Below are 24,553 nucleotides of genomic sequence, written 5' to 3'. Positions count from 1 at the left end.
GGAAGAGGCAGCGCCCGAGTCCCACGGCCGGAGAACTGCGGCATCCGCGTCTGTCCCCGGTGCTGGCCTGAAGCCGCCGGGCACTCCCTGCTTCTGCTGCTGCGCCCCGCGCCGCCGCCACCGCCGCGGGGCTCCGGGAGCAGGCGCAGCCCGAGAGGGCGGCGGTGGTGGAGGAGGAGGCGGAGGTGGAGGTGGAGGTGGAGGGGGCGGAGGAGGAGGGAAGAGGAGGAGCAAGGGGTGGCGGATGGAGCCCCGGGCTGCTGCGGTGGGCTCGCCCGAATCGGCAGCGGCGTCCTCCTCTTTCCAGGCCCGGCTGTGGAAGAACTTGCAGCTGGGGGTGACCAAGAGTAAGGGCAGCGGCGGCAGCAGGCGCGCGGGGGGCCAGGAGCGACGCACTGCGGCCACCCCGTCACCCTCCCCGCCACCCCCAGGGGCCAGGCGGGGTGCCCTGGCCGGCGAGGGTGGCACGGGCAGTAGGTGGATCGGCTTCAAGAAACGGAAACAAGTGTTGGACCGTGTCTTCTCCTCCTCCCAGCCCAACTTGTGCTGCTCCTCGACGGAGCCTCTCGAGCCTGGCGGCTCCGGCAGGGCCGAGCAGGGGTCCACACTGCGCCGCCGGATCCGAGAGCATTTGCTCCCTGTGGGAAGGGGGCCCGCTGCAGCTGCCGGAGCGAGCGGCGTGACGCCTCCTGGTGGACGCTCCCCGGACTCGGCTCCCTCTTCGTCCTCCGCATCCTCTTCCCTGTCCTCCTCACCCCAGCCACCCCCGAGGGGGGACCGTGCCCGAGATGAGGGTGCACAGCGTCGGGGCCCCGCGGGACACTTGTGCCATCAAAAGAGTTCTTCCCTGCCGGGCACCACCAGCCTGGAGCAGCTGCTGGAGCCGCCTCTGCCTTCCGCGGAGCCAGTGCGGGCCCCCGCGGAGCTGCGGACCGCGGAGAAGGGCGAAGAGCGTGGCAGCAGCCAGGTGCGTGACTCGTGCCGGGGGGGGGGGGGGGGGGGCGGGGGGGGACGGGGGGGCGGGACGGGACGCCTCCAGCTCTGGGCGACTGCGAACCCGGGAGCTGCAGGGCGATGCGAGTGCTACCAAGTCCCATAAATCAAACAGTGGAAAGAAAACATCCCGCTCCTGTTTAGTAAAGATAAAACTTGTACCCTGACTTTGCTTTTGATCTAAATAACTTTCTGAGTTGCTAATGAAAGTGGAAGTATTAATGGTAGCCCAATAGGGGAGGAATGAAGTTAGACATAATTTAGCATGCTTTTTGGAGGTCTCCTAGAAGGACTCTCCACTATGTCTCACCTTGTCGAAAGAAAAATCCAACAACTTAAAAAAAGATTACAACCGTGTGTGGTAGTGGTGTGGAGGAGCCAGTGTTGTAAATGAATCGTTTGCGGGAAAGAATAGAAATATGGAGAGATGACTTCTCGGTGAGTGTGAGGTAATGGCTTGAAGAAAGCCTTAGAGCTGCAGTCTGCTAATTTACCCACACTCCGTTCTTAAAACTCCCGGTGGTGAGCGGATCGCTGCCCAACAAGTGGCAGCCTGAGCTGCTCAGCTGCGTTAGTCAAATACGTTCCTATGGCCTCTAAGATCTAATAGTCATCTGAAGCGGTTTCCAGTTGCTGCTTTCTGCATCGTGCTGACTCTGATCACGCAAGTTTGGTCAGACAAGAAGCAAGTGAAAATGTGCATGTAACCCTGTTCCACTGAGCGGCTGCGTTCACTCCCTCGGTTTTGCAGAGGGGAGGCTCTCCTCTTGTAAATGTTCATCAAGTCGTTGTTAGGGTGAGCAAATATTTTGAAAGTTCCATTCTGCCAGGGACCTAAGGCATTCTTTTCTTTCAATATATCTTAGTTTGTTTAAGCTCATCAATTTGACTAAATTATTGTTAATGACATATACATCAAAACTTTAATTAGATTAAAAGCTGAGCTACAGAAAACAGAAGGCCTTGATTTGAAGGATGAAATGTGGGAATAGATGTGCTTTCAGTTGAGAAATTTTATAGTTCATTAGTATAGTCTCAGAAAACAAAGCAGAATAGGAGTGTTTTATTGTCTAATCAATACGATTGCTTGCAGCATCCTGATGTTACTGATGTTTGAGGAAACACTTGATGTTCTAGAAAACAGGTTTAGTTATTCTCAAAAGAGTAGGTAGATATATTATTGCCAAAAAGCCGAAATAAACCTACCTTTCCCTTCATCTTGAAAGAGAATTTAATACAACTTCTGTTTCTGGTTTCAAAAGTAAGGTAAAAAATACTTTTAAAGGGATGTCTTAAATTCAGTATAGTTGAATACTATCTATTTTAAAAAGATTGAATTTTGAGTGTGTACATAATCCTAATTATAGGAATTTTAGAGTTGAGGTATTGTTTACATTTGTTTTATAAACTTTTGCAATCAAGAATAATAAAACAACAAACAATAATTAAATTCTTTTGGATGGTGGATATATTACTGCAAATGTTAACTTGCTAAATTACATTGCAGTTCACTAAAGCAAGATATTGTGAAAGCAAAAACAGAGAATTCTGAATAGATGTTCTTCTTTCTTTCTTTCTTTGCCAAAAAAGTTTTCAGACACCAGTAGTTTTTACTTTAAAAACACTACTGTGTAAATATGAATTTTGTGTTCAAAAGATCTTACCTTATTTTGGAGAAGGCACTAAATTAATATTATTGTGTTAGTTTATTGTGCCCATATTATGGGCACTTTGTAGCCTTGTACGATTTAGTCCTCACAGCAGTCCTACATGATAGAAGTCCTCATTGCTATTTTTATAGATTAGAAAACCAATGCTTGAGAAAATTAAAATAACCTTTCTAGATCCACATGGTTAATAAATGATAGAAGTTTTGTAGTCAAGTCATTCTCCAGATTCTTTTCCATGACTACAGTTACCTTTGACAGCTTTTAGCATTTGTTATGTTTTTGAGATGACTTCAGTCCTATTAACACTTGCAAGTTTACATATATTCTGGAGTTCTTTTTTCTCCATTTCTAGAATCAGTTCTATGATAGATTAGCTATATTAATTTGCTCTTTGTTCTCTGTGATTCATTGTTGCATATCTATTATATCACATTTACAAATGACATTATTGATTATACCATCTGTAGTTCTAAAGAAGCTTTTTGTTATAAAGAACTAATGTCTCAATGAAGACGTAGGAAAAATAAAAAAGCTAAAATATGTTTCAAAGAACAGGTGAAAGGTGGGGGTAGACAGAACAGTAAGCCTTGAGGGGCTTGTCCTTTGCTTGACAGTCTAAGAAAGAGGTGCCATTGTTGGTCCTCAACATCTCCTGCTAATGGAGTCTTTTTCTCTGAGAATTGACCAGTTTTCACTGTTAGGAGTCATGAATCCAGGTTTCAGCAGTGCTCTCTCACCAATCCAGAAAAGAGGGGTTCCTCGGTCCTCTAAATATTTCTCTGCCCAATGCAAAGTAGTTGGCTCATTTCTCTGAGTGGAAGAGAAGAAGAAATGGGGCCGTAATCTGGAACTAGAAGAGGGCTTACTAAGGTGACCAAAGCTTAGCTCAGCAGCACCCTTCCAAGCTCCCTACATTATCTCAGAGACCTCCTCTGGTCCTCCCAGCGCCTCATTTATAGAAATACTCGGTGCAGATAGAGTGGATGGCACATGTAGATTTCAGTTTTATTCACCGCTCACAAGAACAGATGGGAACACATGGAAGAAAAGACAATAAAAGCATTAAATCCATCTTTAGATTGCCTAAATAAAATGAACTTTCTTTTAAGAAAGAAAGAAAATTCATTGCAAACACAAGGCAAATTGCTCAAATTTTCTCTTGGTCTCTGCTTGACACTGGCATCAGTAGTGTTCTCCAAAACACTCCCCACCTTTCCATCCCCTAGCCCAGCACGAGGCCCCAACAACATATGTGCACACACTCTGACACTGGGCAGAGATGTGAAGCAAAAGCCAAAAATCAAATTGGGTTGCTGGAGAAAGAGATTGGGAAGTCACTAATGGACAGTGATTAAAACTGAACAGACTACCTTCCATACCCCTACCAGCTCTCTTGTTACAATGGTTTCTTAAGCCAAATATAACTTTGAAACACACTATAACACACTTGATAATGTCTTGCACATTAAATAATGTGCATTATTTAAAATAATCTGCTTTAAAAAGAAAAAGAAAAAAGAAACCCCTTTCTTCCAACTGATTTAGTTCACATGTTGGCCATAATGTCACACCAGATGCATTTCATTTTCTGTAGCACAGTTGGGAAAGATGCTGTCTCAATTTGTGTGCATATCAAAAATATGCCAATTTTATGTATTCCATCTTGATGAGTTACTAAAATTATATTTCGCTAGAATCAGGGAGTCAGTATTCTAAGATAAAGAGTGAGGAATGAGTATGTTGCATTTTTAGTGTTTTAACAAAAAGCTTGTGTTCATGAATGTTAAAATTTTATTTTTTAAAAAAATTATTTTGTTAAAATTGTCTTCAAAGAAAAGTAAAAATGTATTTTTTAAAAAGTGTGTAAATTATTCAAGATATGATAGAAATATTTCAAACATAGTAAAAGGAATATTCATTTATTGGGATGAAATTCATGAAACACATCTGTAAGCCCAATGAAAAGTGGAAAAGTATTTTCTAACATTAAGTCTATATGTGAAATGCATCTCGCTTTATTAATTATCTGACCTTTTAAAGTAACATTAGTAGCTTTTACAAACTGTGTGTGTGTGTAGGGGGAGTAGAAGAGAGAATAAGATTTTAGGACATTTTGGAGAAAGGTGTGAAGTGAAGTTTGCTGTGTGATAACATTCTTGACAATACTGGGATCTTCAGGTCATTCAGAGAAAAGGGGAAGGAGTGAGAACTTTCCTTGGAAGTGGAATTATTTCCCTGTAACTTTTAGTCACTGTCCTGGATATCTAGCAGATTTGAGTAAAGCTATGAATCTTGCATAAATGGAAGTGTTATATTGTAGATGTGGTTTGAGATCGACTTGAAACATAGCTCCATAAACGTTAGTAATTGCTGTACTGTTATTATTATTGAACAGTATATTAAAGTTTTGCCACTGCCACCATTACAAATAAGTGGGTCGTTAAAAAAATTAACAGGGAGCTTTCCTGGTTCTTTTCATTTAATTTGAAGTATAAATGATTTTACTTTCTGTGGTGGCAAAAGTAGCCCAAAATTAATCAATGCAGTACTGGCGACATTACAGCTTCATACTTGTATTCCTATTGGCAAGTAGATGCTCATTATCATGGAAGAGTGAATAAATACTTTACAGATAGAATAGGATTAATAGATTTACAAAGAAAATTTATATTTTGCTCCATTGTTTAGAAATAAGGGATGATTTCACAAAATTAAAGGATTATACTATATCTTTGATACCTCAGGAAACACGTAGTGTGATTTCTTTGCTCATGAATATTATAAAAATGTTTGCCAACTCTAGACTGACAAAGAGTAAGTAGTATGTATGGATAACATTGTAAACATTGATGAAATCTGCAGGTTTAGTTAGAAATTAGGGTCATGCATTACTTTTGTTGTTAATTCATACCTATTTACAGTATCATAGCAGACATGTCCTGTTTTAGATGAAACATTGTTTTTTTTTTTAAATCTGCTGGAAACTTACTAAAAATCACATATTTTCTTGCCTCAACAAGCCAAGAATTTTAAATAAAACCTTATCTTAATAAATGAGGATGATTGTTTGAATACTGACTTTTAGGGAGTTTATTTAATGTGAATGAAATAAATATTTCCTAGAACTTACTTTAGATAAGCTTGCTCGGAAGCTAAGCAGGGTCGGGCCTGGTTAGTACTTGGATGGGAGATAAGCTTGCTTGTTTTCACAAAATTATAGTATATGTAAAATTTTATTTAGTATATAAAATTATAGTTGACAAATTTATCTTTCTATAAAATTAATTATTGAAAGGTGTGAGGACTCTTCAAATCATTTTTTTCACTTGTCAAGTAATCTTCACTGTTATTTGTGAATTTTGATGTCAGCACCATTAGAAATAGCATCTATTTCATTTCCTGCATGATTAACTTTATATGTGCCATTTTGATTTCCTTGTTACTATGAACCTTTTCTTCTAACTTACATCACTTTTTTATAAATCAGGTATAGAAAGTCTTTCAACAATTCAAGGTTTTATGCAGACAGGTCTTCCTCTCTAGTGCATACAGTACCAGTTTCTTATTAGAATCTTCTTTTCAACAGACTATCCGGCCATGATTTCCCTAATGTCTTCAGATATTTGTATTTGATGTTAGTCTAAATGACAGCAATGCAAAAAACTATATTTTTAATATAATGAGATTTGAGAGTCCTGTATACTGCCTTCTTAAGAGAACAATTTTCCTGTGAACTCTTTTTTTTTTTTTTTTTTTTTGAGATATTTTATACCGGCCTATTTCCCATCCTCTTGGGTCCTAGCCAGTCTGGAAAATTATAACACATGAGGAACAAATAGACCTCTGAACATGTTAATATCCCTGCTCCCTCCTGAAAACCACACCTGTTTTATTCAGAGAGGCCCCTTCAGTATTACAAGTCACACTCTGTTTTACTTAAGCCTGAGTTATCTACACTAGCACTGTTAGAGTACATTTGGCAAGCCGTAGTACAGTCGACCTATTTCATTGGCATTGTAAAACAGATCAGGAAGACCACTCAATAAATGGTTGGTGAAAGAAAAATGGAATGAATGGACAGGCTAGAGCTGTTCAGTGATGAGTTCTCTGGGAAAGTTTCAAAATCACTTTACAGCTGTGTAATGATGTTAATGCCTTCTTGTTTCTGAGTCTTTTTAAGCCTGGCAAATGTGTTTGCTATTCCCCTCTTCTCCAGCCCGTAACTTGGCTTTTTTCAGCTTACACTACAATTCTGGTTCACTTCTGAGGGCACAACCGCCTATTAATGGCTGCCATATTGTGCTCACGTGGAGGATGGAGGAGTGGTTTCTATTTCTGAGGTCTCTGGGCCAGAGATGCATTATCACTTTTGCACCCAAGTCATTTTGATTTTTGACATTGAAGCCCCACATCTGGATTTCGGACACTTGCTGACATATCCTTATGTACTCGTGATCTCTGAGTCTTCAGTTCTACTCTTGAATGTAGCTCAAGATACTTTCCTGCCTCCTTTATTGCCACTTTCCCTCAACCCCATTTTCTTGCAATAAATTAAAATCCCAGTGTTGATCAAGAGTCCTGCCTGGCCTATTCTGCTTTCTTGTGAGTACCAAGGGTGTGAACTGGGGTTCGGAGACTTGGCCAGTTGCTTTTCATAGTGAATCAGATCAACTGTCCAGTGCCCTGGGACAGGTTTATTTGTAAAACACCCAAGCCTCTCTATGGAAGCATCTACATTGCCTTTTCACTGAATTTGCCTCCAGGGGCATTTCTTTCCCTGGAGCACAGGGTGAGAGCTGATTTTTTCACTGAGCACCTCTCATTCACTTTGCGCCCCTACTCCCTTAACATCACACCCTTTTCCTGAGTCCTGCCTGCATGCTTCCTTCTCCTTCATACTTCTCTCTCTGTCTCTCCATTTGCAAGGCTGTTTGGGAGCTATGCTGTCTATTCGGCAACCGCTGGCCACCTGTGGCTATTGAACAATGGAAATTGTGCTGTAAGTGTAAAAACACACACTAAATTTCAAAGCCATAGCACAAAGAAAAAAAAAGTAAAATATTCAATTACAATTTTGTATATTGCTTGCATGTTGAAATACTATTTTGGATATAATGAATTAAATGAAATATATTATTACAGTTAATTTCATCTGTTCCTTTTCATTAAAAAAATGTGGGTACTAGAAAATTTAAAATTATGTATGTGGCTCATATTTTTATTTCTACTGGACAGTACTGATTCAAAACCAGAGTTCAAACTCCATTGCTCACAGTAGCCATCAAAGTAAAGAAAATGAGCAAAGACGGTTTGATGGCCGGTGGTGACCAGGCAGCCCGCGCCCCTTTGACGGGGCAGCTACTTCTCAGCTCTAGCTCATGACCGTCGTGCAGTGGTGAAAGCAATGTTCCCAGAGTTTGACATTCTTTGACAGAAGCCAGAAACATGGATTCTTGTAAGAAATCTCCAGAATTTTGAATTTTTGACAAATAACTTGTATATTTAAAAACACAACGGACTAAATACAATGTCTCTCTGGACTGAATTTAGCCATCAGTTTGACCTGACGCAGAGTCAGTGTCTGATTCCTCTTCCCCCTTCCTCCTGCTAGAAATATATTATTTGGATCAATACAATGTATTGACCAGGAATGGTGGGATGGAATCCGGAATGCAGTGGGTTGAGGGGTTTATGGAAAGAGGACGTGGGGACAGAGACAGGGCCAAGCAGTTGGGCTCTATGCAGGGGTAAAGGAAAGTGGTAGGAGAGTGAGAACAACGTTGGGATGGGCTCAGGGGAAGGATTTTGGTTTTTTTAATGGATGGCACTTGAGTGGGTTGATGAGTAGAAGCATGTAGAAAAAATGTTGAAGTTAAAGGAGGAAGCGGGTAATCAATAGGGTGAGGTTCCTAAAATCATGTGTGAGAATGGGTCCTGGAGACCAGGGAAGTGGTGGCTTCAGGTAGAAGGTAGATGCAGGTAAGCCGCAGGTTTGGTGGCAGCAATTGGAGGGTGTTTATACCTAATAGCATTTGCCTTGTTTCAAAGTGTGGTTAGAATTTGTACGGGGTTGGGTGTTGCGTATTGGTAGTGGAGGGGTGGCGAGAATATAGCCTTAGAAACAGAGACACATCAGTGACCTATGTATTCAATGAGTTGGAAGTCAGTACTGGGAGGAGGCCTAGTGGGTGGGAAGGGGGGAGTGGGAAAGAAAGGTGCAAATGAAAGCATGCCTGCCTGAGGGTGTATCTAGGGCAGTAATAGGGGTCCCTGGAGGCATTTGAGCAGGTGCGACTGGGCAAGGCGAGCCTCAGAAGGGTCAAGTTGGCAGCAGAGGTCCGGAGACCATGCCAAGGCCACAACAGTCATGGCGTGAGTTGCGCAGTGACCTAAGCTGGGGGCTGGGAAGATGGAAAGATTTGGAAGACCAGAATGTGGCTGAACTTTCAGGGAAAGAGAAAGTGGAAGGAATTAATCAAAGCTTATTTTCCCTTTTCCTTATGCCTTTGATATTGTTTGGTTCTGTTCAGAAATGCTTTTGTTAACAGTCTTTTTTGCCCGACCAGGCAGTGGCGCAGTAGATAGAGCGTCGGACTGGGACACAGAAGACCCAGGTTCAAGACCTCGAGGTCACCAGCTTGAGCACGAGCTCATCTGGTTTGAGCAAAGCTCACCAACTTGGACTCAAGGTCTCTGGCTTGAGCAAGGGGCACTGGCTTGGCTGTAGCCCCCTGGTCAAGGCATATATGAAAAAACAATCAATGAACAACTAAGGTGGTGCCGCAATGAAGAAATGATGCTTCTCATCTCTCTCTCTTCCTGTCTGTCCCTCTCTCTGAAAAAAAAAAAGTCTTTTTCTTGGAAAGGGAGAGGGAGGATTGAGTTTTTAATTTGCATGTATGCAGAATGGTTGAGGGTGCCGGGCTCCTGAGTGTTGTATTGTCACCTATTTGCTGTAAAAGCTCATATTCTTTATAGTTATTGTGGATTCTTCCTGAATATAACAATTCTCCTTTTCCTAGCAGCACTAGCCACTGAAAATAGTGAGTGTTCGTAGAGTAAAGAAAGGGAAAAACATATGTTTGTCAGTTAAAAAAATTAGATAGAATGAGAAAACCACCTACGTGGCCTTGTAACAGACTCTTGTGGTGCCTGATATCAGAGTGGCTGCAAATTTAAAGAAATAGTTATAATAAAAGGGTTTAGAATCCATGGACTCTGTTGGAAATTTTTATTCTTAAGCAATGTACTTTAAACATGATAAAGATGGAAGGTTGGTCTGTGCAAGGCAAATGATCAATTTTTGAAGATTGCAAATAGTCTCTCAAAATAGAAACAATATTCTATGTCCTTAAGCCATATTTGACCCCTGTTCTCTTATTGAAATGCAAAATAGCTTTTCATTAAAAAAAATCAGCATTCACAGAGTGGCTTTTGCATAGTATTTTCACCACACCAAATTAGAAGTTTGAGTGTTTTCCAAAATATCTTTTTAGATTGGAATCGATTTTGCAGGCAAGTTCTATGTTGCGACAGAACTGTTGCCAAACTTCCTGCTCCGTGAAAGTCAGAACTCCTGGAATCAGCCTGGCCCTGCTGACTCCTGGCCCAGAGCAGACCTGGCTGTCCCTTCCCCACCTCCTGTCTTTGCATCCCTCTGTTCTTACAAGGACGCTGGAGGTGAGGGACAGGGATGGGGTCCAGCTGAGACTGTGACCTCACCCGGTTCTCACTGACCTTGCATGTATACCACTTCAACTCAGCAATTTCTGTAAATAACATTGACTTAATCATGTTGGTTGTTACCCTTCCACCCCTCGCTGCTCCTTCTGGCCCCTCCGGCAGCATCCATCTACTCTAGAACCAGGCTGGTGCTTGGGTGACTTGGAGCCTGCTCTGTGGAATCAGCTGAACGAGACCCCGGGGAGCAGGCGGGATAGGAGGAGACCCATGTTTCGCGGTTTCCAGGCCCCATGTGCTCTGCCTCTTTTCAAGGAAGCCGGAACTTTGTACAGTATCTAATCCGCTCTCCCTAACATTTGCACTCTCCGGGACTTCAGTTTCTTCTTCCTGGGTGTATGCCAGAATGTGAGGTAGAGCTGTGTGGATCTACGGAACGAGGGAGTGTCTGGTTGTGTCTTGGATGATGCAGTCACAGGACCATCGGGTGGTCTTTGCTTGGCTCTTTCTTCTCTGCCCGCATGCTACCTACCTTTCCTCTATTCCCCTTCTCTTTCTTTCTGGGTACAGGAGCAGGGAATATAAAAATTTTTTAAAAAGACAAGTCAGGCATCTTTTTTAATTAAGAGGCTTTTATAATATATATTTTTTCACACTGAAGTTTAATTAAGTGGCTTCTGTGACGTTTTGACATTCTGTGTTGCTTTGGCACATGCTGTACACACATGTGCGCACACACACAGTTAGGCCTTCATCAGGAATGGTTTCTACACAAACCTATTTTTTCACACACATCTTATTTTTTGCTAGAGTCGAAGATAACGAGAATAACTCCAGAATTTCTCACTTCTAAATTTAATCTGATAATACTAAATGTCAATGATAACGTAATATTTTCAAATGGTTTCAGTTTATCTAGTTGGAGTGGCCGTACGATAACCAGCTCACCCAAAGAGAAAAAGGAAAACAATGAGAAGATAGCTTTTGTGGTTCGCTATGGGGTGTTTTCTACAAAGGGAATGAGTAATCTTGCTTTGAGTTTAAACTAATGTATCAGGCAGGGGTCCCCAAACTTTTTACACAGGGAGCCAGTTCACTGTCCCTCAGAGCGTTGGAGGGCCGGACTATAAAAAAACTATGAGCAAATCCCTATGCACACTGCACATATCTTATTTTAAAGTAAAAAAAACAAAACAGGAACAAATACAATATTTAAAATAAAGAACAAGTAAATTTAAATCAACAAACTGACCAGTATTTCAATGAGAACTATGCTCCTCTCACTGACCACCAATGAAAGAGGTGCCCCTTCCGGAAGTGCAGTGGGGGTCGCATGTGGCCCGCGGGCCCATAGTTTGGGGACCCCTGGTATAAGGAATGACTTTTCTTCAGTAGAATAATGGTTCTTCTTCAAGAAACTATCTTATAACCACCACGGAAGAGAGATCATGGAATCATTCCCGTAATCTTTTGAAACCTTGATGTCACAAAGTTATCCTTATAAATAAAAAAATAAGGAGGCATTTGGTAAGCTTCTTTATTGATATACTTCAGCTCTTACTTAAGAAAAAAGTGATATCTTTAATATAATAAAAATGTAGTCTCATAATCACAGGAATCTCATTAAAAAAAAAAAAACAACCTTGAAAAGAGAGTGAGAAATAACTGAATTAGAAACAAATGGATCTGGTGGCAGAGCATTTCTGAGTTTGGCTGCTGACAGAATGTGCTATTTCTGTTCATGTTGCTAATGATCCTTAGTGTCCTTTTTTTTTGAAAAAATATTTCTTACACTTTTTATTACCTGACTCATCCTCTTAATTGTGTCTGGATTGCATCCTAAGTGGTGTATTTACAAGTGCCCGTTTCATATTTGATTTTTTTTATTAACAAGGATATAAGCCTAATGTGAGTTTCAAGCAGCTACACAAATTTTGTTTGTACTTGATGCCAGAAATTGGTTGTGTGAACTAGCCTCCTTCAGTACCCATAAACTTCTTCATAGTGGTATCTGGAGCCGTAGGACTGGTCTTTATTATCTTGAAGGAAGTTTTGTTAAAGCACAATACACATTCCACCTTTGGAAGTATTACATGAGTAGGTCATGCTTCTTGTGATTCTCCCCAGCCCACTCTGCACTGGTTGTCCTTGTTCAAGTGTATCATCTCTCCTCCGGCTAACCAGCACGCGGGGCCGTTTTAAAATGGCACTTTATAACTAGTATTAATTGTAGCTAAACAACAGCACGTTTATTATGTATTCTGTTTTCTCTGTCTTAACTCATTAACTTACTATAAAACTTTCTGAAGTAGGTTTATTATTGTTTGCATTTTCTAGGTGAATAAACCGAGCCACGGGAGGTTAAGAGACTTGCCCAAAGTCACTCAGCATAATTTGGATCCAGGTTGTCTGACCCATAGGCACTACAGAGGAAGGCTGTGTGAAGTACATTGAGCCTGAGAAGCCTAGCTTAGGGGAAGAGAAATCCAGGTGGAAGTTTGGAATGAGGTTTTAAAGCCTCATCTTCCTCCCCCTCTCAGTAGTGACATGACAGCTCTTCGTTGCCTCTGCCGTTTCTTTCCCATCTTTCTTATTTCTGAAGGCTATCTCCTAGCAAGTAAATTTAATAAAAGTAGATTTAGTGTAACAGTGAGGAGATGTTGGTGTCAGGCTTACTCGTGGCTCTATCATTTATTTCTAACTGATGGTAAGCCGCTAAGTTCTCTTTGATTGCTAGATAAAGATACGGCTGGCAACGTTTACATCTCAATCCTACTTAAAAAAATTCTTCCTTAGCAGTTATCCCACTAGATCACTATCAGTAATTCTGTTACTGATTTGTTGTTAGGGACATGTTACAAGTTATACGTATTTTCTATATTATACAGTCTCATCTCATTTTTGTCATTAATGCTTTCTTGTTCCATGAAATATATGTTACTAGGGGAAAGAAACAAAATAGATCTGTCTGCTACATATTCTTTTTTTTAATTTATTTTATTTTTTTAACTTTTTAAATTTATTCATTCATTTTAGAGAAGAGAGAGAGAGAGAGAGAGAGAGAGAGAGAAGGGGGGGGGGAGGAGCAGGAAACATCAACTCCCATATGTGCCTTGACCGGGTAAGCCCAGGGTTGTTTTTTTTTAAACTAATTTTAATGGGGTGACATTAATAAATCAGGGTACATATATTCAGAGAAAACATCTCCAGGTTATTTATTCATTTAATTATGTTGCATACCTATCACCTAAAGTCAAATTGTCTTCTGTCATCTTCTATCTGGTTTTCTCTGTGCCTCTCCCCTCCCCCCTCTCCTTCCCTCCCCCCCCCCAACCACCACACTCTTATCCATGTCTCTTAGTCTTGTTTTTATGTCCCACCTATGTATGGAATCATGCAGTTCTTAGTTTTTTCTGATTTACTTATTTCACTCAGTATAATGTTATCAAGGTCCATCCATGTTGTTATAAATGATCCGATGTCATCATTTCTTATGGCTGAGTAGTATTCCATAGTGTATATGTGCCACATCTTCTTTATCCAGTCTTCTATTGAAGGGCTTTTTGGTTGTTTCCATGTCTTGGCCACTGTGAACAATGCTGCAATGAACATGGCGCTGCATGTGTCTTTATGTACCAATGTTTTTTGAGTTTGGGGGTATATACCCAGTAGAGGGATTGCTGGGTCATAAGGTAGTTCTATTTGCAGTTTTTTGAGGAACCACCATACTTTCTTCCATAATGGTTGTACTACTTTACATTCCCACCAACAGTGAATGAGGGTTCCTTTTTCTCCACAACCTCTCCAACATTTGCTATTACCTGTCTTGTTGATAATAGCTAATCTAACAGGTGTGAGGTGGTATCTTGTAGTTTTGATTTGCATTTCTCTAATAACTAATGAAGATGAGCATCTTTTCATATATCTATTGGCCATTTGTGTTTCTTTCTGGGAGAAGTGTCTGTTCATGTCCTCTTCTCATTTTTTTATTGGATTGTTTGTTTGTTTGTTGTTGAGTTTTATGAGTTCTTTATATATTTTGGATATTAGGCCCTATCTGAGCTGTTGTTTGAAAATATCATTTCGACAAGTGACGTCACGGAAATGGCGCTGTGAGCAGCGCGTCCGACAGATCTCCCCAAAATCACAACAAATTTATCAACTAGAAACAGGAAAATTTATCCTCGGAGCATTCCGGAGTTCCACACAAACTGAAAGCGAAAGGACTGTTATCACTTGAATCTGAGAGACGAGGGTGTGGAGGAAGCGACCGCAGGGACGTTCATTCAAGCTGCGAGGGAGTGCGCCTGTGGTGAGTCAGCCCACACTCGGGAGCCGGGAGCAGCCGCGGCAAGCAGCCGCGAACAGCCGCAGGCACGCGCCCGGTTCAGTTGCAGAGCGAGTACCGCTAACGTTCCCAGCGGCCCGCGTACTGCGAGTGAGAGTCGCCAGCCACCGGTGCCCGGAGCACCCCATTCGCGCGTGTACCCTGGGCATTCCACGCGCCCAGAGCGCCCTGCTGGCCCGCACACCCAGGGTGCCCCATTATCCTGCGGCTGGTGCGTCCTAGCCGCCAGCAGCGGGGGGAGCGGGAGAGGCCCCAGGGCGGTATTCCCTACTTGGGAGATTCTCTCCGTGGGCGGGGCACCTCACCCAGCCATTCAAGCTAACAATCAAGCGTTGGGGGAGGGGCGCGCGCAGGCAGACTGAAATACCTTCGGGAGCACAGCTGCGACCCAATCACTGAAATTAGCTTAACCCGTGAAATCTGCGCACCCTCGGTTCTAATTGATAAGATCTCTCTCAGTTCAGCGACCCAAGACAAGAGGCGTGATATTTTTTTAGTGCCTCTCGCTAAAGGGGCGGGGGCAACTTCTGATTGATAGAGCCTCCATATTCAGGGATAAACGCTAACAAGAAGGACTTGGCAGATAATAAGATCTATACTACACTAGTCGCAAGCAGAGACTAGTGCCTCTTCTTCCCAGCCGAAACAGACTACAAAGTGTGGAAAGCCTGGGTTGAGAGGTCCAACTGAATGCTAAGCGCTGAACAGTCACCTTGACAACAATTGACTCCCACCCCCGCCTGATTACACTGGAGGCCCTGACTGCCAGAGCCTTTCCCAAAGCCTTGCACTGAGTGGGGATAGAGTGGGGATTTCCCAGCCCTTTGAGCCTCTTACTCCCCAGGCAGAAGCAGTTGCAGCCTTATAGCTGGATCACCAGGCTGCTAATTCAGGAAGGGGGGAATAGGAGAGAGAATCCAGGAAAGCAAACTCTCTCATCGTTGGACCCTGCAAACACCAACAAGCCTTGACTACCAGCAAGACTAAAGCCAATTATATGACATTGCCATAGAATCCCATCAACTGCAAATCCCTACCTAAGTGTGACACAGGGGCAGAGCCTGGGGTACAGAGTCACCGACCAGGAAGAGGGAGAGAAAAGAAAAAGGAAGAAGTTAACATCTCAAAATCAAGAAAAATCCACAGACTTTACAACTTGTTCCACTAATTTTTTTGTTGTTGTTGTTTGTTTCTTCTATCTTATTGCCTTTATTTCCTCCACCTCGGTCCTTCTATTCTCTGCCCATCTTATGCTTCCCTTTTCTTGAACTACACTACCCATAAGTGTTACATTTTATTTCTCTTCTTCATTCTCACCCTCCTTTGAGGTTATACTCCAAAACACTTAACTCTCACTCTCTCCTCTTTTGTTTTTTTTTTGTTTTGCTTTATCTTGTTTCTTTCTTTTCCTTTTTTATTTCTTCCTTCATTTTTCTCTTTTTCTTATTTTTTCCTTTCTATTCGTTTTTTTCTTTTCTCGTTTTACTTTCCTCCCATTTAATCCTCAATCACGAACAAATTAGTTAATTTGGGACTCAAGGCTTTTTTTGGCTTTATTTTTCTTTTTCGCTTTTGTTTTTGTTTTTTTCTTGTTTGTTTATTTTTGTGGCATTTTGGGTCCTCCCAACCCAAGGTCTCCATTGTATTTAGTCTTCGCTCCACTTAATACAACAGATTTTTACTTATTATTTTTATTTTTTTCTTCTTTATTATTCCTTTTTTTGTCCTTTTTTCTGGTTCCCTCTTATCCCTCTCATTATATCTCTTAGTTGACCATCACTCACAAGCAAATCATCTTATGCTTGTCTAAGATTTTCTTCCTTTTTTTTTTTTTTTTTTTTTTTTTTGCATTTAGTAGGTCCCTACTCCCCTTTTTTTGCCCCTTGAACTCTTCACCCCAAATCAGGCCCTCCATTATAGGCACGATATTTCCCTGAGGAGGAGAGAGGAGGGAAAGAGATGAAAGAAAAAAAGAGGGAAATAATAAATTATTACTGTTTTTTTTTTACCTTTTTTTTTTTTTTTACTTTTTACTCTTTATTAATTCTAATTAGTGCTATCAACAAGACCACCCTCAGATGCCAATAAGAAAGAGGAAATCGAATATTATGGATACAAAAGAAAGAGAGGTAACACAAATAGATGTGGAAAAATCTATGGAGAAAAGACTTAACATATTGGAAGCCTTGGAGCTAAATGACAGAGAATTTAAAATAGAAATCTTAAAAATACTCAGAGATATACAAGAAAACACAGAAAGGCAATATAGGGAGATCAGAAAACAACTCAATGAACACAAAGAATATATTACCAAGGAAATTGAAACTATAAAAACAAATCAAACAGAAATGAAAAACTCAATTCACGAGCTGAAAAACGAGGTAACAAGCTTAGTTAGCAGAACAGCCCAGATTGAAGATAGGATTAGTGAAATAGAAGACAAACAACTTGAGGCACAACAGAGAGAAAAAGAAAGAGACTCAAAAATAATAAAAAATGAGAAAGCCCTACAGGAATTGTCTGACTCCATCAGAAAGAATAACATAAGAATAATAGGTATATCAGAGGGAGAAGAAAAAGAAAATGGAATGGAGAATATACTCAAACAAATAATAGACGAGAACTTCCCAAGCCTGTGGAAAGAACTAAAGTCTCAAATTCAAGAAGCAAACAGAACACCGAGTTTTCTTAACCCCAACAAACCCACTCCAAGGCACATCATAATAAAGATGACACAAACCAATGACAAAGAAAAAATTCTCAAGGCAGCCAGGGAAAAGAAGAGTACAACATATAAAGGAAGGCCTATTAGATTATCATCAGATTTCTCAGCAGAAACTCTACAAGCTAGAAGAGAGTGGACCCCAATATTTAAAGCCCTGAAAGAGAGGAACTTTCAGCCAAGAATACTATACCCATCAAAGCTATCCTTCAAGTATGAAGGAGATATAAAAAGATTCACAAATACAGAAAAGATGAGAGAATTTATCAACAGAAAGCCCCCACTCCAGGAAATACTAAAGGGGGTTTTCCAACCAGATTCAAAGAACAAAAGAAAACAACACCACAAGTAACAGCTCCACCAAGAACACAATAAAACCAAACTTAAACTGTGACAACAAAGGAAAAAAAGGGGGGAGAGGATGGAGATTAACAGTAGCAAAGGACGATGAAGTGCAGAAATACTTATAAGATAGGGTACTACAATGAATATGGTAGGTACCCTTTTCATTACTTAATGGTAATCACCCTAGAAAAAACCACCACAAAAACACTTGACTTAAAAAAGGTAGCAACAGAGGAAAGAAGTATGGAACACAAACAAACAAAAACAAATGATAGAAAAACAAAAGAGAAGAATCAAACTAGATACAAAACTAACAGAAAGCAATTTATAAAATGGCAGTAGGGAACCCACAAGTGTCAATAATTACACTAAATGTAAATGGATTAAACTTACCAATAAAAAGACACAGAGTAGCAGAATGGATTAAAAAAGAAAATCCAACTATATGCTGCCTACAAGAAACACATCTAAGCAACAAGGATAAAAACAAATTCAAAGTGAAAGGCTGGAAAACAATACTCCAAGCAAACAACACCCAAAAAAAAGCAGGTGTAGCAATACTCATATCTGATAATGCTGACTACAAGACAGAAAAAGTACTCAGAGACAAAAATGGTCATTTCATAATGATTAAGGGGAAGTTGAATCAAGAAGACATAATAATCCTTAATATATATGCACCAAACCAAGGAGCACCAAAATATATAAGACAGCTACTTATTGACCTTAAAACAAAAACTAACAAAAATACAATCATACTTGGAGACCTCAATACTCCGCTGACGGCTCTAGATCGGTCATCCAAACAGAGAATCAATAAAGATATAGTGGCCTTAAACGAAATACTAGAACACCTGGATATGATAGACATCTACAGGACACTTCATCCCAAAGCGACAGAGTATACATTTTTCTCTAGTGTACATGGAACATTCTCAAGAATTGACCATATGTTGGGCCACAAAGACAATATCAGCAAATTTAGAAAAATTGAAATTGTGCCAAGCATATTTTCTGATCATAAAGCCTTGAAACTAGAATTCAACTGCAAAAAAGAGGGGGAAAACCCCACAAAAATGTGGAAACTAAACAACATACTTCTAAAAAATGAATGGGTCAAAGAAGAAATAAGCGCAGAGATCAAAAGATATATACAGACAAATGAAAATGAAAATAAGACATATCAGAATCTCTGGGATGCAGCAAAAGCAGTAATAAGAGGAAAGTTCATATCACTTCAGGCCTATATGAACCAACAAGAGAGAGCCGAAGTAAACCACTTAACTTCACACCTTAAGGAACTAGAAAAAGAAGAACAAAGACAACCCAAAACCAGCCGAAGAAAGGAGATAATAAAAATCAGAGCAGAAATAAATGAAATAGAGAACAGAAAAACTATAGAAAAAATCAATAAAACAAGGAGCTGGTTCTTTGAAAAGATCAACAAAATTGACAAACCCTTGGCAAGACTCACCAAGGAAAAAAGGCACAGGACTCAAATAAATAAAATCCAAAATGAAAGAGGAGAGATCACCACAGACATCATAGATATACAAAGAATTATTGTAGAATACTATGAAAAATTATATGCCACCAAATACAACAATCTAGAAGAAATGGATAAATTCCTAGAACAATACAACCTTCCTAGACTGAGTCATGAAGAAGCAGAAAGCCTAAACAGACCAATCAGCAGGGAGGAAATAGAAAAAACTATTAAAAACCTCCCCAAAAATAAAAGTCCAGACCCAGACGGTTATACTAGTGAATTCTATCAAACATTCAAAGAGGACTTGGTTCCTATTCTACTCAAAGTCTTCCAAAAAATTGAAGAAGAAGCAATACTTCCAAACACATTTTATGAGGCCAACATAACCCTCATACCAAAACCTGGCAAGGATGGCACAAAGAAAGAAAACTACAGACCAATATCTCTAATGAATACAGATGCTAAAATTCTAAACAAAATACTGGCAAACCGAATACAACAACATATAAAAAAAATAATACATCATGATCAAGTGGGATTCATCCCAGAATCTCAAGGATGGTTCAACATACGCAAAACGGTTAATGTAATACACCATATCAACAAAACAAAGAACAAAAACCACATGATCTTATCAATAGATGCAGAAAAGGCTTTTGATAAAATACAACACAATTTTATGTTTAAGACTCTCAACAAAATGGGTATAGAAGGAAAATATCTCAACATGATAAAGGCCATATATGATAAACCATCAGCCAACATCATTTTAAACGGCATAAAACTGAGGACTTTCTACCTTAAATCAGGAACAAGACAGGGTTGTCCACTCTCTCCACTGTTATTTAACGTGGTGCTAGAAGTTCTGGCCAGAGCAATCAGACAAGACAAAGAAATAAAAGGCATCCATATCGGAAAAGAAGAAGTAAAGGTATCACTTTTTGCTGATGATATGATCCTATACATCGAAAACCCAAAGGACTCCACAAAAAGATTATTAGAAACAATAAACCAATACAGTAAGGTCGCAGGATACAAAATTAACATACAGAAGTCCATAGCCTTTCTCTATGCCAACAATGAAATATTAGAAAACGAACTCAAAAAAATAATCCCCTTCACGATTGCAACAAAAAAAATAAAATACCTAGGAATAAACATAACAAAGAATGTAAAGGACCTTTATAATGAAAATTACAAAGCACTGTTAAGGGAAATCGAAAAAGATACAATGAGATGGAAAAATATTCCTTGTTCTTGGATAGGAAGAATAAATATAATCAAAATGGCCATATTACCCAAAGCAATATACAAATTTAATGCAATTCCCATCAAAATCCCTATGAGATTTTTTAAAGAAATGGAACAAAAAATCATCAGATTTATATGGAACTATAAAAAACCCCGAATAGCCAAAACAATCCTAAGAAAAAAGAATGAAGCTGGGGGCATTACAATACCTGACTTTAAACTATATTATAGGGCCACGATAATCAAAACAGCATGGTTTTGGCAGAAAAATAGACACTCAGACCAATGGAACAGAATAGAAAGCCCAGAAATAAAACCACATATATATGGTCAAATAATCTTTGATAAAGGGGCCAACAACACACAATGGAGAAAAGAAAGCCTCTTCAACAAATGGTGTTGGGAAAACTGGAAAGCCACATGCAAAAGAATGAAACTCGACTACAGCCTGTCCCCGTGTACTAAAATTAATTCAAAATGGATCAAAGACCTAAATATAAGACCTGAAACAATAAAGTACATAGAAGAAGACATAGGTACTAAACTCATGGACCTGGGTTTTAAAGAACATTTTATGAACTTGACTCCAATGGCAAGAGAAGTGAAGGTAAAGATAAATGAATGGGACTACATCAGAATAAAAAGTTTTTGCTCAGCAAGAGAAACTGATATAAAAATAAACAGACAGCCAACTAAATGGGAAATGATATTTTCAAACAACAGCTCAGATAAGGGCCTAATATCCAAAATTTACAAAGAACTCATAAAACTCAACAACAAACAAACAAACAATCCAATAAAAAAATGGGAAGAGGACATGAATAGACACTTCTCTCAGGAAGAGATACAAATGGCCAACAGATATATGAAAAGATGCTCAGCTTCATTAGTTATTAGGGAAATGCAAATCAAAACTACAATGAGATACCACCTCACCCCTGTTAGATTAGCTATTATCAACAAGACGGGCAATAGCAAATGTTGGAGAGGCTGTGGAGAAAAAGGAACCCTCATTCACTGTTGGTGGGATTGTAAAGTAGTACAACCATTATGGAGGAAAGTATGGTGGTTCCTCAAAAAACTGCAAATAGAACTACCTTATGACCCAGCAATCCCTCTACTGGGTATATACCCCAAAACCTCAAAACATTGATACGTGAAGACACATGTAGCCCCATGTTCATTGCAGCACTGTTCACAGTGGCCAAGACATGGAAACAACCAAAAAGCCCTTCAATAGAAGACTGGATAAAGAAGATGTGGCACATATACACTATGGAATACTACTCAGCCATAAGAAATGATGACATCAGATCAATTACAGCAAAATGGTGGGATCTTGATAACATTATAAGGAGTGAAATAAGTAAATCAGAAAACAACGAGAACTACATGATTCCATACATTGGTGGAACATAAAAATGAGACTAAGAGACATGGACAAGAGTGTGGTGGTTACCAGGGGTGGGCGGAGGGAGGACAGGGGGAGAGTTAGGGGGAGGGGGAGGGGCACAGAGAACTAGATAGAGGGTGGCAAAGGACAATCTGACTTTGGGCAAGGGGTATGCAACATAATTTAATGACAAAATAACCTAGACATGTTTTCTTTGAATATATGTACCCTGATTTATTAATGTCATCCCATTACCATTAATAAAAATTTATTTAAAAAAAAAAAAAAAGAAAAAAAAGAAAATATCATTTCCCATTTAGTTGGCTGTCTGTTTATTTTGTTGTCAGTTTCTCTTGCTGAGCAAAAACTTCTTAGTCTGATGTAGTCCCATTCATTTATCTTTGCCTTCACTTCTCTTGCCTTTGGAGTCAAATTCATAAAAATGCTCTTTAAAGCCCAGGTCCATGAGTTTAGTACCTATGTCTTCTTCTATGTACTTTATTGTTTCAGGTCTTATATTTAGGTCTTTGATCCATTTTGAATTAGTTTTAGTACAGGGGGACAAACTGTAGTCGAGTTTCATTCTTTTGCACGTGGCCTTCCAGTTTTCCAGCACCATTTGTTGAAGAGGCTTTCTTTTCTCCATTGTGTGTTGTCAGTCCCTTTATTGAAAATTATTTGACCATATATATGTAGTTTTGCTTCTGGACTTTCTATTCTGTTCCATTGGTCTGAGTGTCTATTATTCTGCCAATACCATGCTATTTTGATTGTTGTGGCTCTATAATATCATTTGAGGTCAGGTATTGTAATGCCCCCAGCTTTGTTCTTTTTCCTTAGGATTGCTTTGGCTATTTGGGGCTTTGTATAGTTGTCGAACTTGTTGAAATTTTGGGGAGAGGTATCAGGAGCGCTCTTCACTGTGCCATTTCTCTGACATCACTCCATCAGCCCAGGGTTTTGAACCGGCAAGCTCAGCGTTCCAGTTCGATGCTTTATCCACTGTGCCACCACAGGTCAGGCCTGCTACATACTCTTTAAACAATATCTCAAATAAACATTATAGATCATCTACATTATCTCACTTAAAACTCCACTGCAATTTTGACAAAGAGGTATTGTTTGTTGCATTTTATATCTGGAAAATCTTGAGAAATTAAGTAATTTACCTATGGTCTTAGTTTTGTCCATAGTTAGTAAGTCACAGAGCTTGGGTAACACATCTGATTTCTGCCAGGGCCATATTTCTAGGGTACCCACTGCTCCACCAATTAGTGAGACCACATTAGTACATCAGTGCTGGGTATGTGACCATTGCCCGAACTAGTGATTCCTGGTTGAATCAGGCATTCCTTCAACACCAGCCTTGCTAATGGATCTAAGTGTCACCATCTCTTTGGAAAGACACCGGGAGAAATGTGCTATTATTAGTTGGAGAAAAGGATCCAAAAAGAGATAATGAAGGTGAATTTGTTTCTTTGGGGGTTCAGTTCTGAGAGCTTATGATTGAATATTTTTCAGTTCATTATACTTGTGAGTGCAAGTACATTGTAAATGCTTGTGAAAAATAAAGATATACATACTGTTATTAGTCTATGTCAGTGATTTTCAACTTTTCTTATCTCATTGCACACAAACTAATTACTAAAATGCTGTAGTACACCAAAAAATACATAGTATATGCTGATCTGACAAAAAAATAGATATAATTTTGATTCTTTCACATCAGATAGCTATTGTTATGTTGGCTGTTATTATTTTTTTATTTGACAATATGAGGGAAAAGGTCAGTGCCCCTGACCTTTTGAAGTGAAAATTCTTGCAGCAGGCCAGTTGAAAATCACTGTTCTCGGTGGAAAGATCTCTAGACAGGAAAATAAATTGTTTTCTTAGCATTTACTTGTTTGTGAATATGCCTCTTTAGGGTATATTCCTTTAACAAGGAAAAGGTAAGATATAAGGGAATGTCTTCTGAATCCAGTACAATTTCCAATGTGTCTTAGTAATAATAATAACATCAGTGAAATCTTGTTTTGTGCCAGTCACTGTTAAGTGCTTCATGGGCATTATGTCATATACAGGGAGTCCTCGGGTTATGACAGTCTCGACACTTGACATTTCATGTTTACGACACTCACTCCCATAGAAACTTAAAAAAATTGAGACGTGAGCGTTTTGGCTTAAGCCTTAGCATCGTACTTATGGACTACGTGGTCAAACTGGTTTGTTACACGTGGCAGAAGAATACACAGTACAGTATATTTATGTCCTTTTCTTTTTTCTATGGCTTAGTTGTGTCTTTATGTCCTAGATTATGATTTTACAACTGTGCTAGGATAGGTAAGTGACTTAGGCTAGGGTGTGTTTTGACTTACACCAAAATCTGGGTTACGTCACTGTCGTAGGAACGGAACTGTGTCGTAACTTGAAGATCCCCTGTTAATCTTTGAGACAACTTTATAGGAGCAAGGATTATTTGCTTCATTTTATTGATAACTCAATGGAGGCTCAGAAAGAGCAAGGAAATTGCTCAATGTCACACAGCTGGTAAATGGCAGAGCTGGGATTTCATACCTAAGAGGTGTGATCCAAAACTCATGAGTCTAACTGCTATGTTACATACAGTGAAGAGTCTGAGCAGGAGCGTTGTCATGTAGCTGTT

The 24,553-nt window shown here is 39.8% G+C and overlaps 1 protein-coding gene across 6 annotated transcripts in view; it reads left to right on the top strand.

Annotated features, from left to right (window-relative positions):
• Positions 1–244: 244 nt before the first annotated feature.
• MCTP1 (multiple C2 and transmembrane domain containing 1) overlaps positions 245–24,553 on the top strand; it is a 579,350-nt gene continuing 555,041 nt past the window's right edge. For all 6 annotated transcript variants that reach the window (XM_066381864.1, XM_066381863.1, XM_066381859.1 and 3 more), the window contains exon 1: positions 245–967. In XM_066381864.1, coding sequence (XP_066237961.1) covers positions 245–967 — 723 coding nt within the window. The remainder of the gene's footprint in view (positions 968–24,553) is intronic.

Source organism: Saccopteryx leptura, chromosome 4, assembly GCF_036850995.1.
Source record: "Saccopteryx leptura isolate mSacLep1 chromosome 4, mSacLep1_pri_phased_curated, whole genome shotgun sequence".
Classification (NCBI taxonomy): domain Eukaryota; kingdom Metazoa; phylum Chordata; class Mammalia; order Chiroptera; family Emballonuridae; genus Saccopteryx; species Saccopteryx leptura.
Note: the sequence above shows the minus strand (reverse complement) of the source record. Positions and strands in the feature narration are given on the sequence as shown.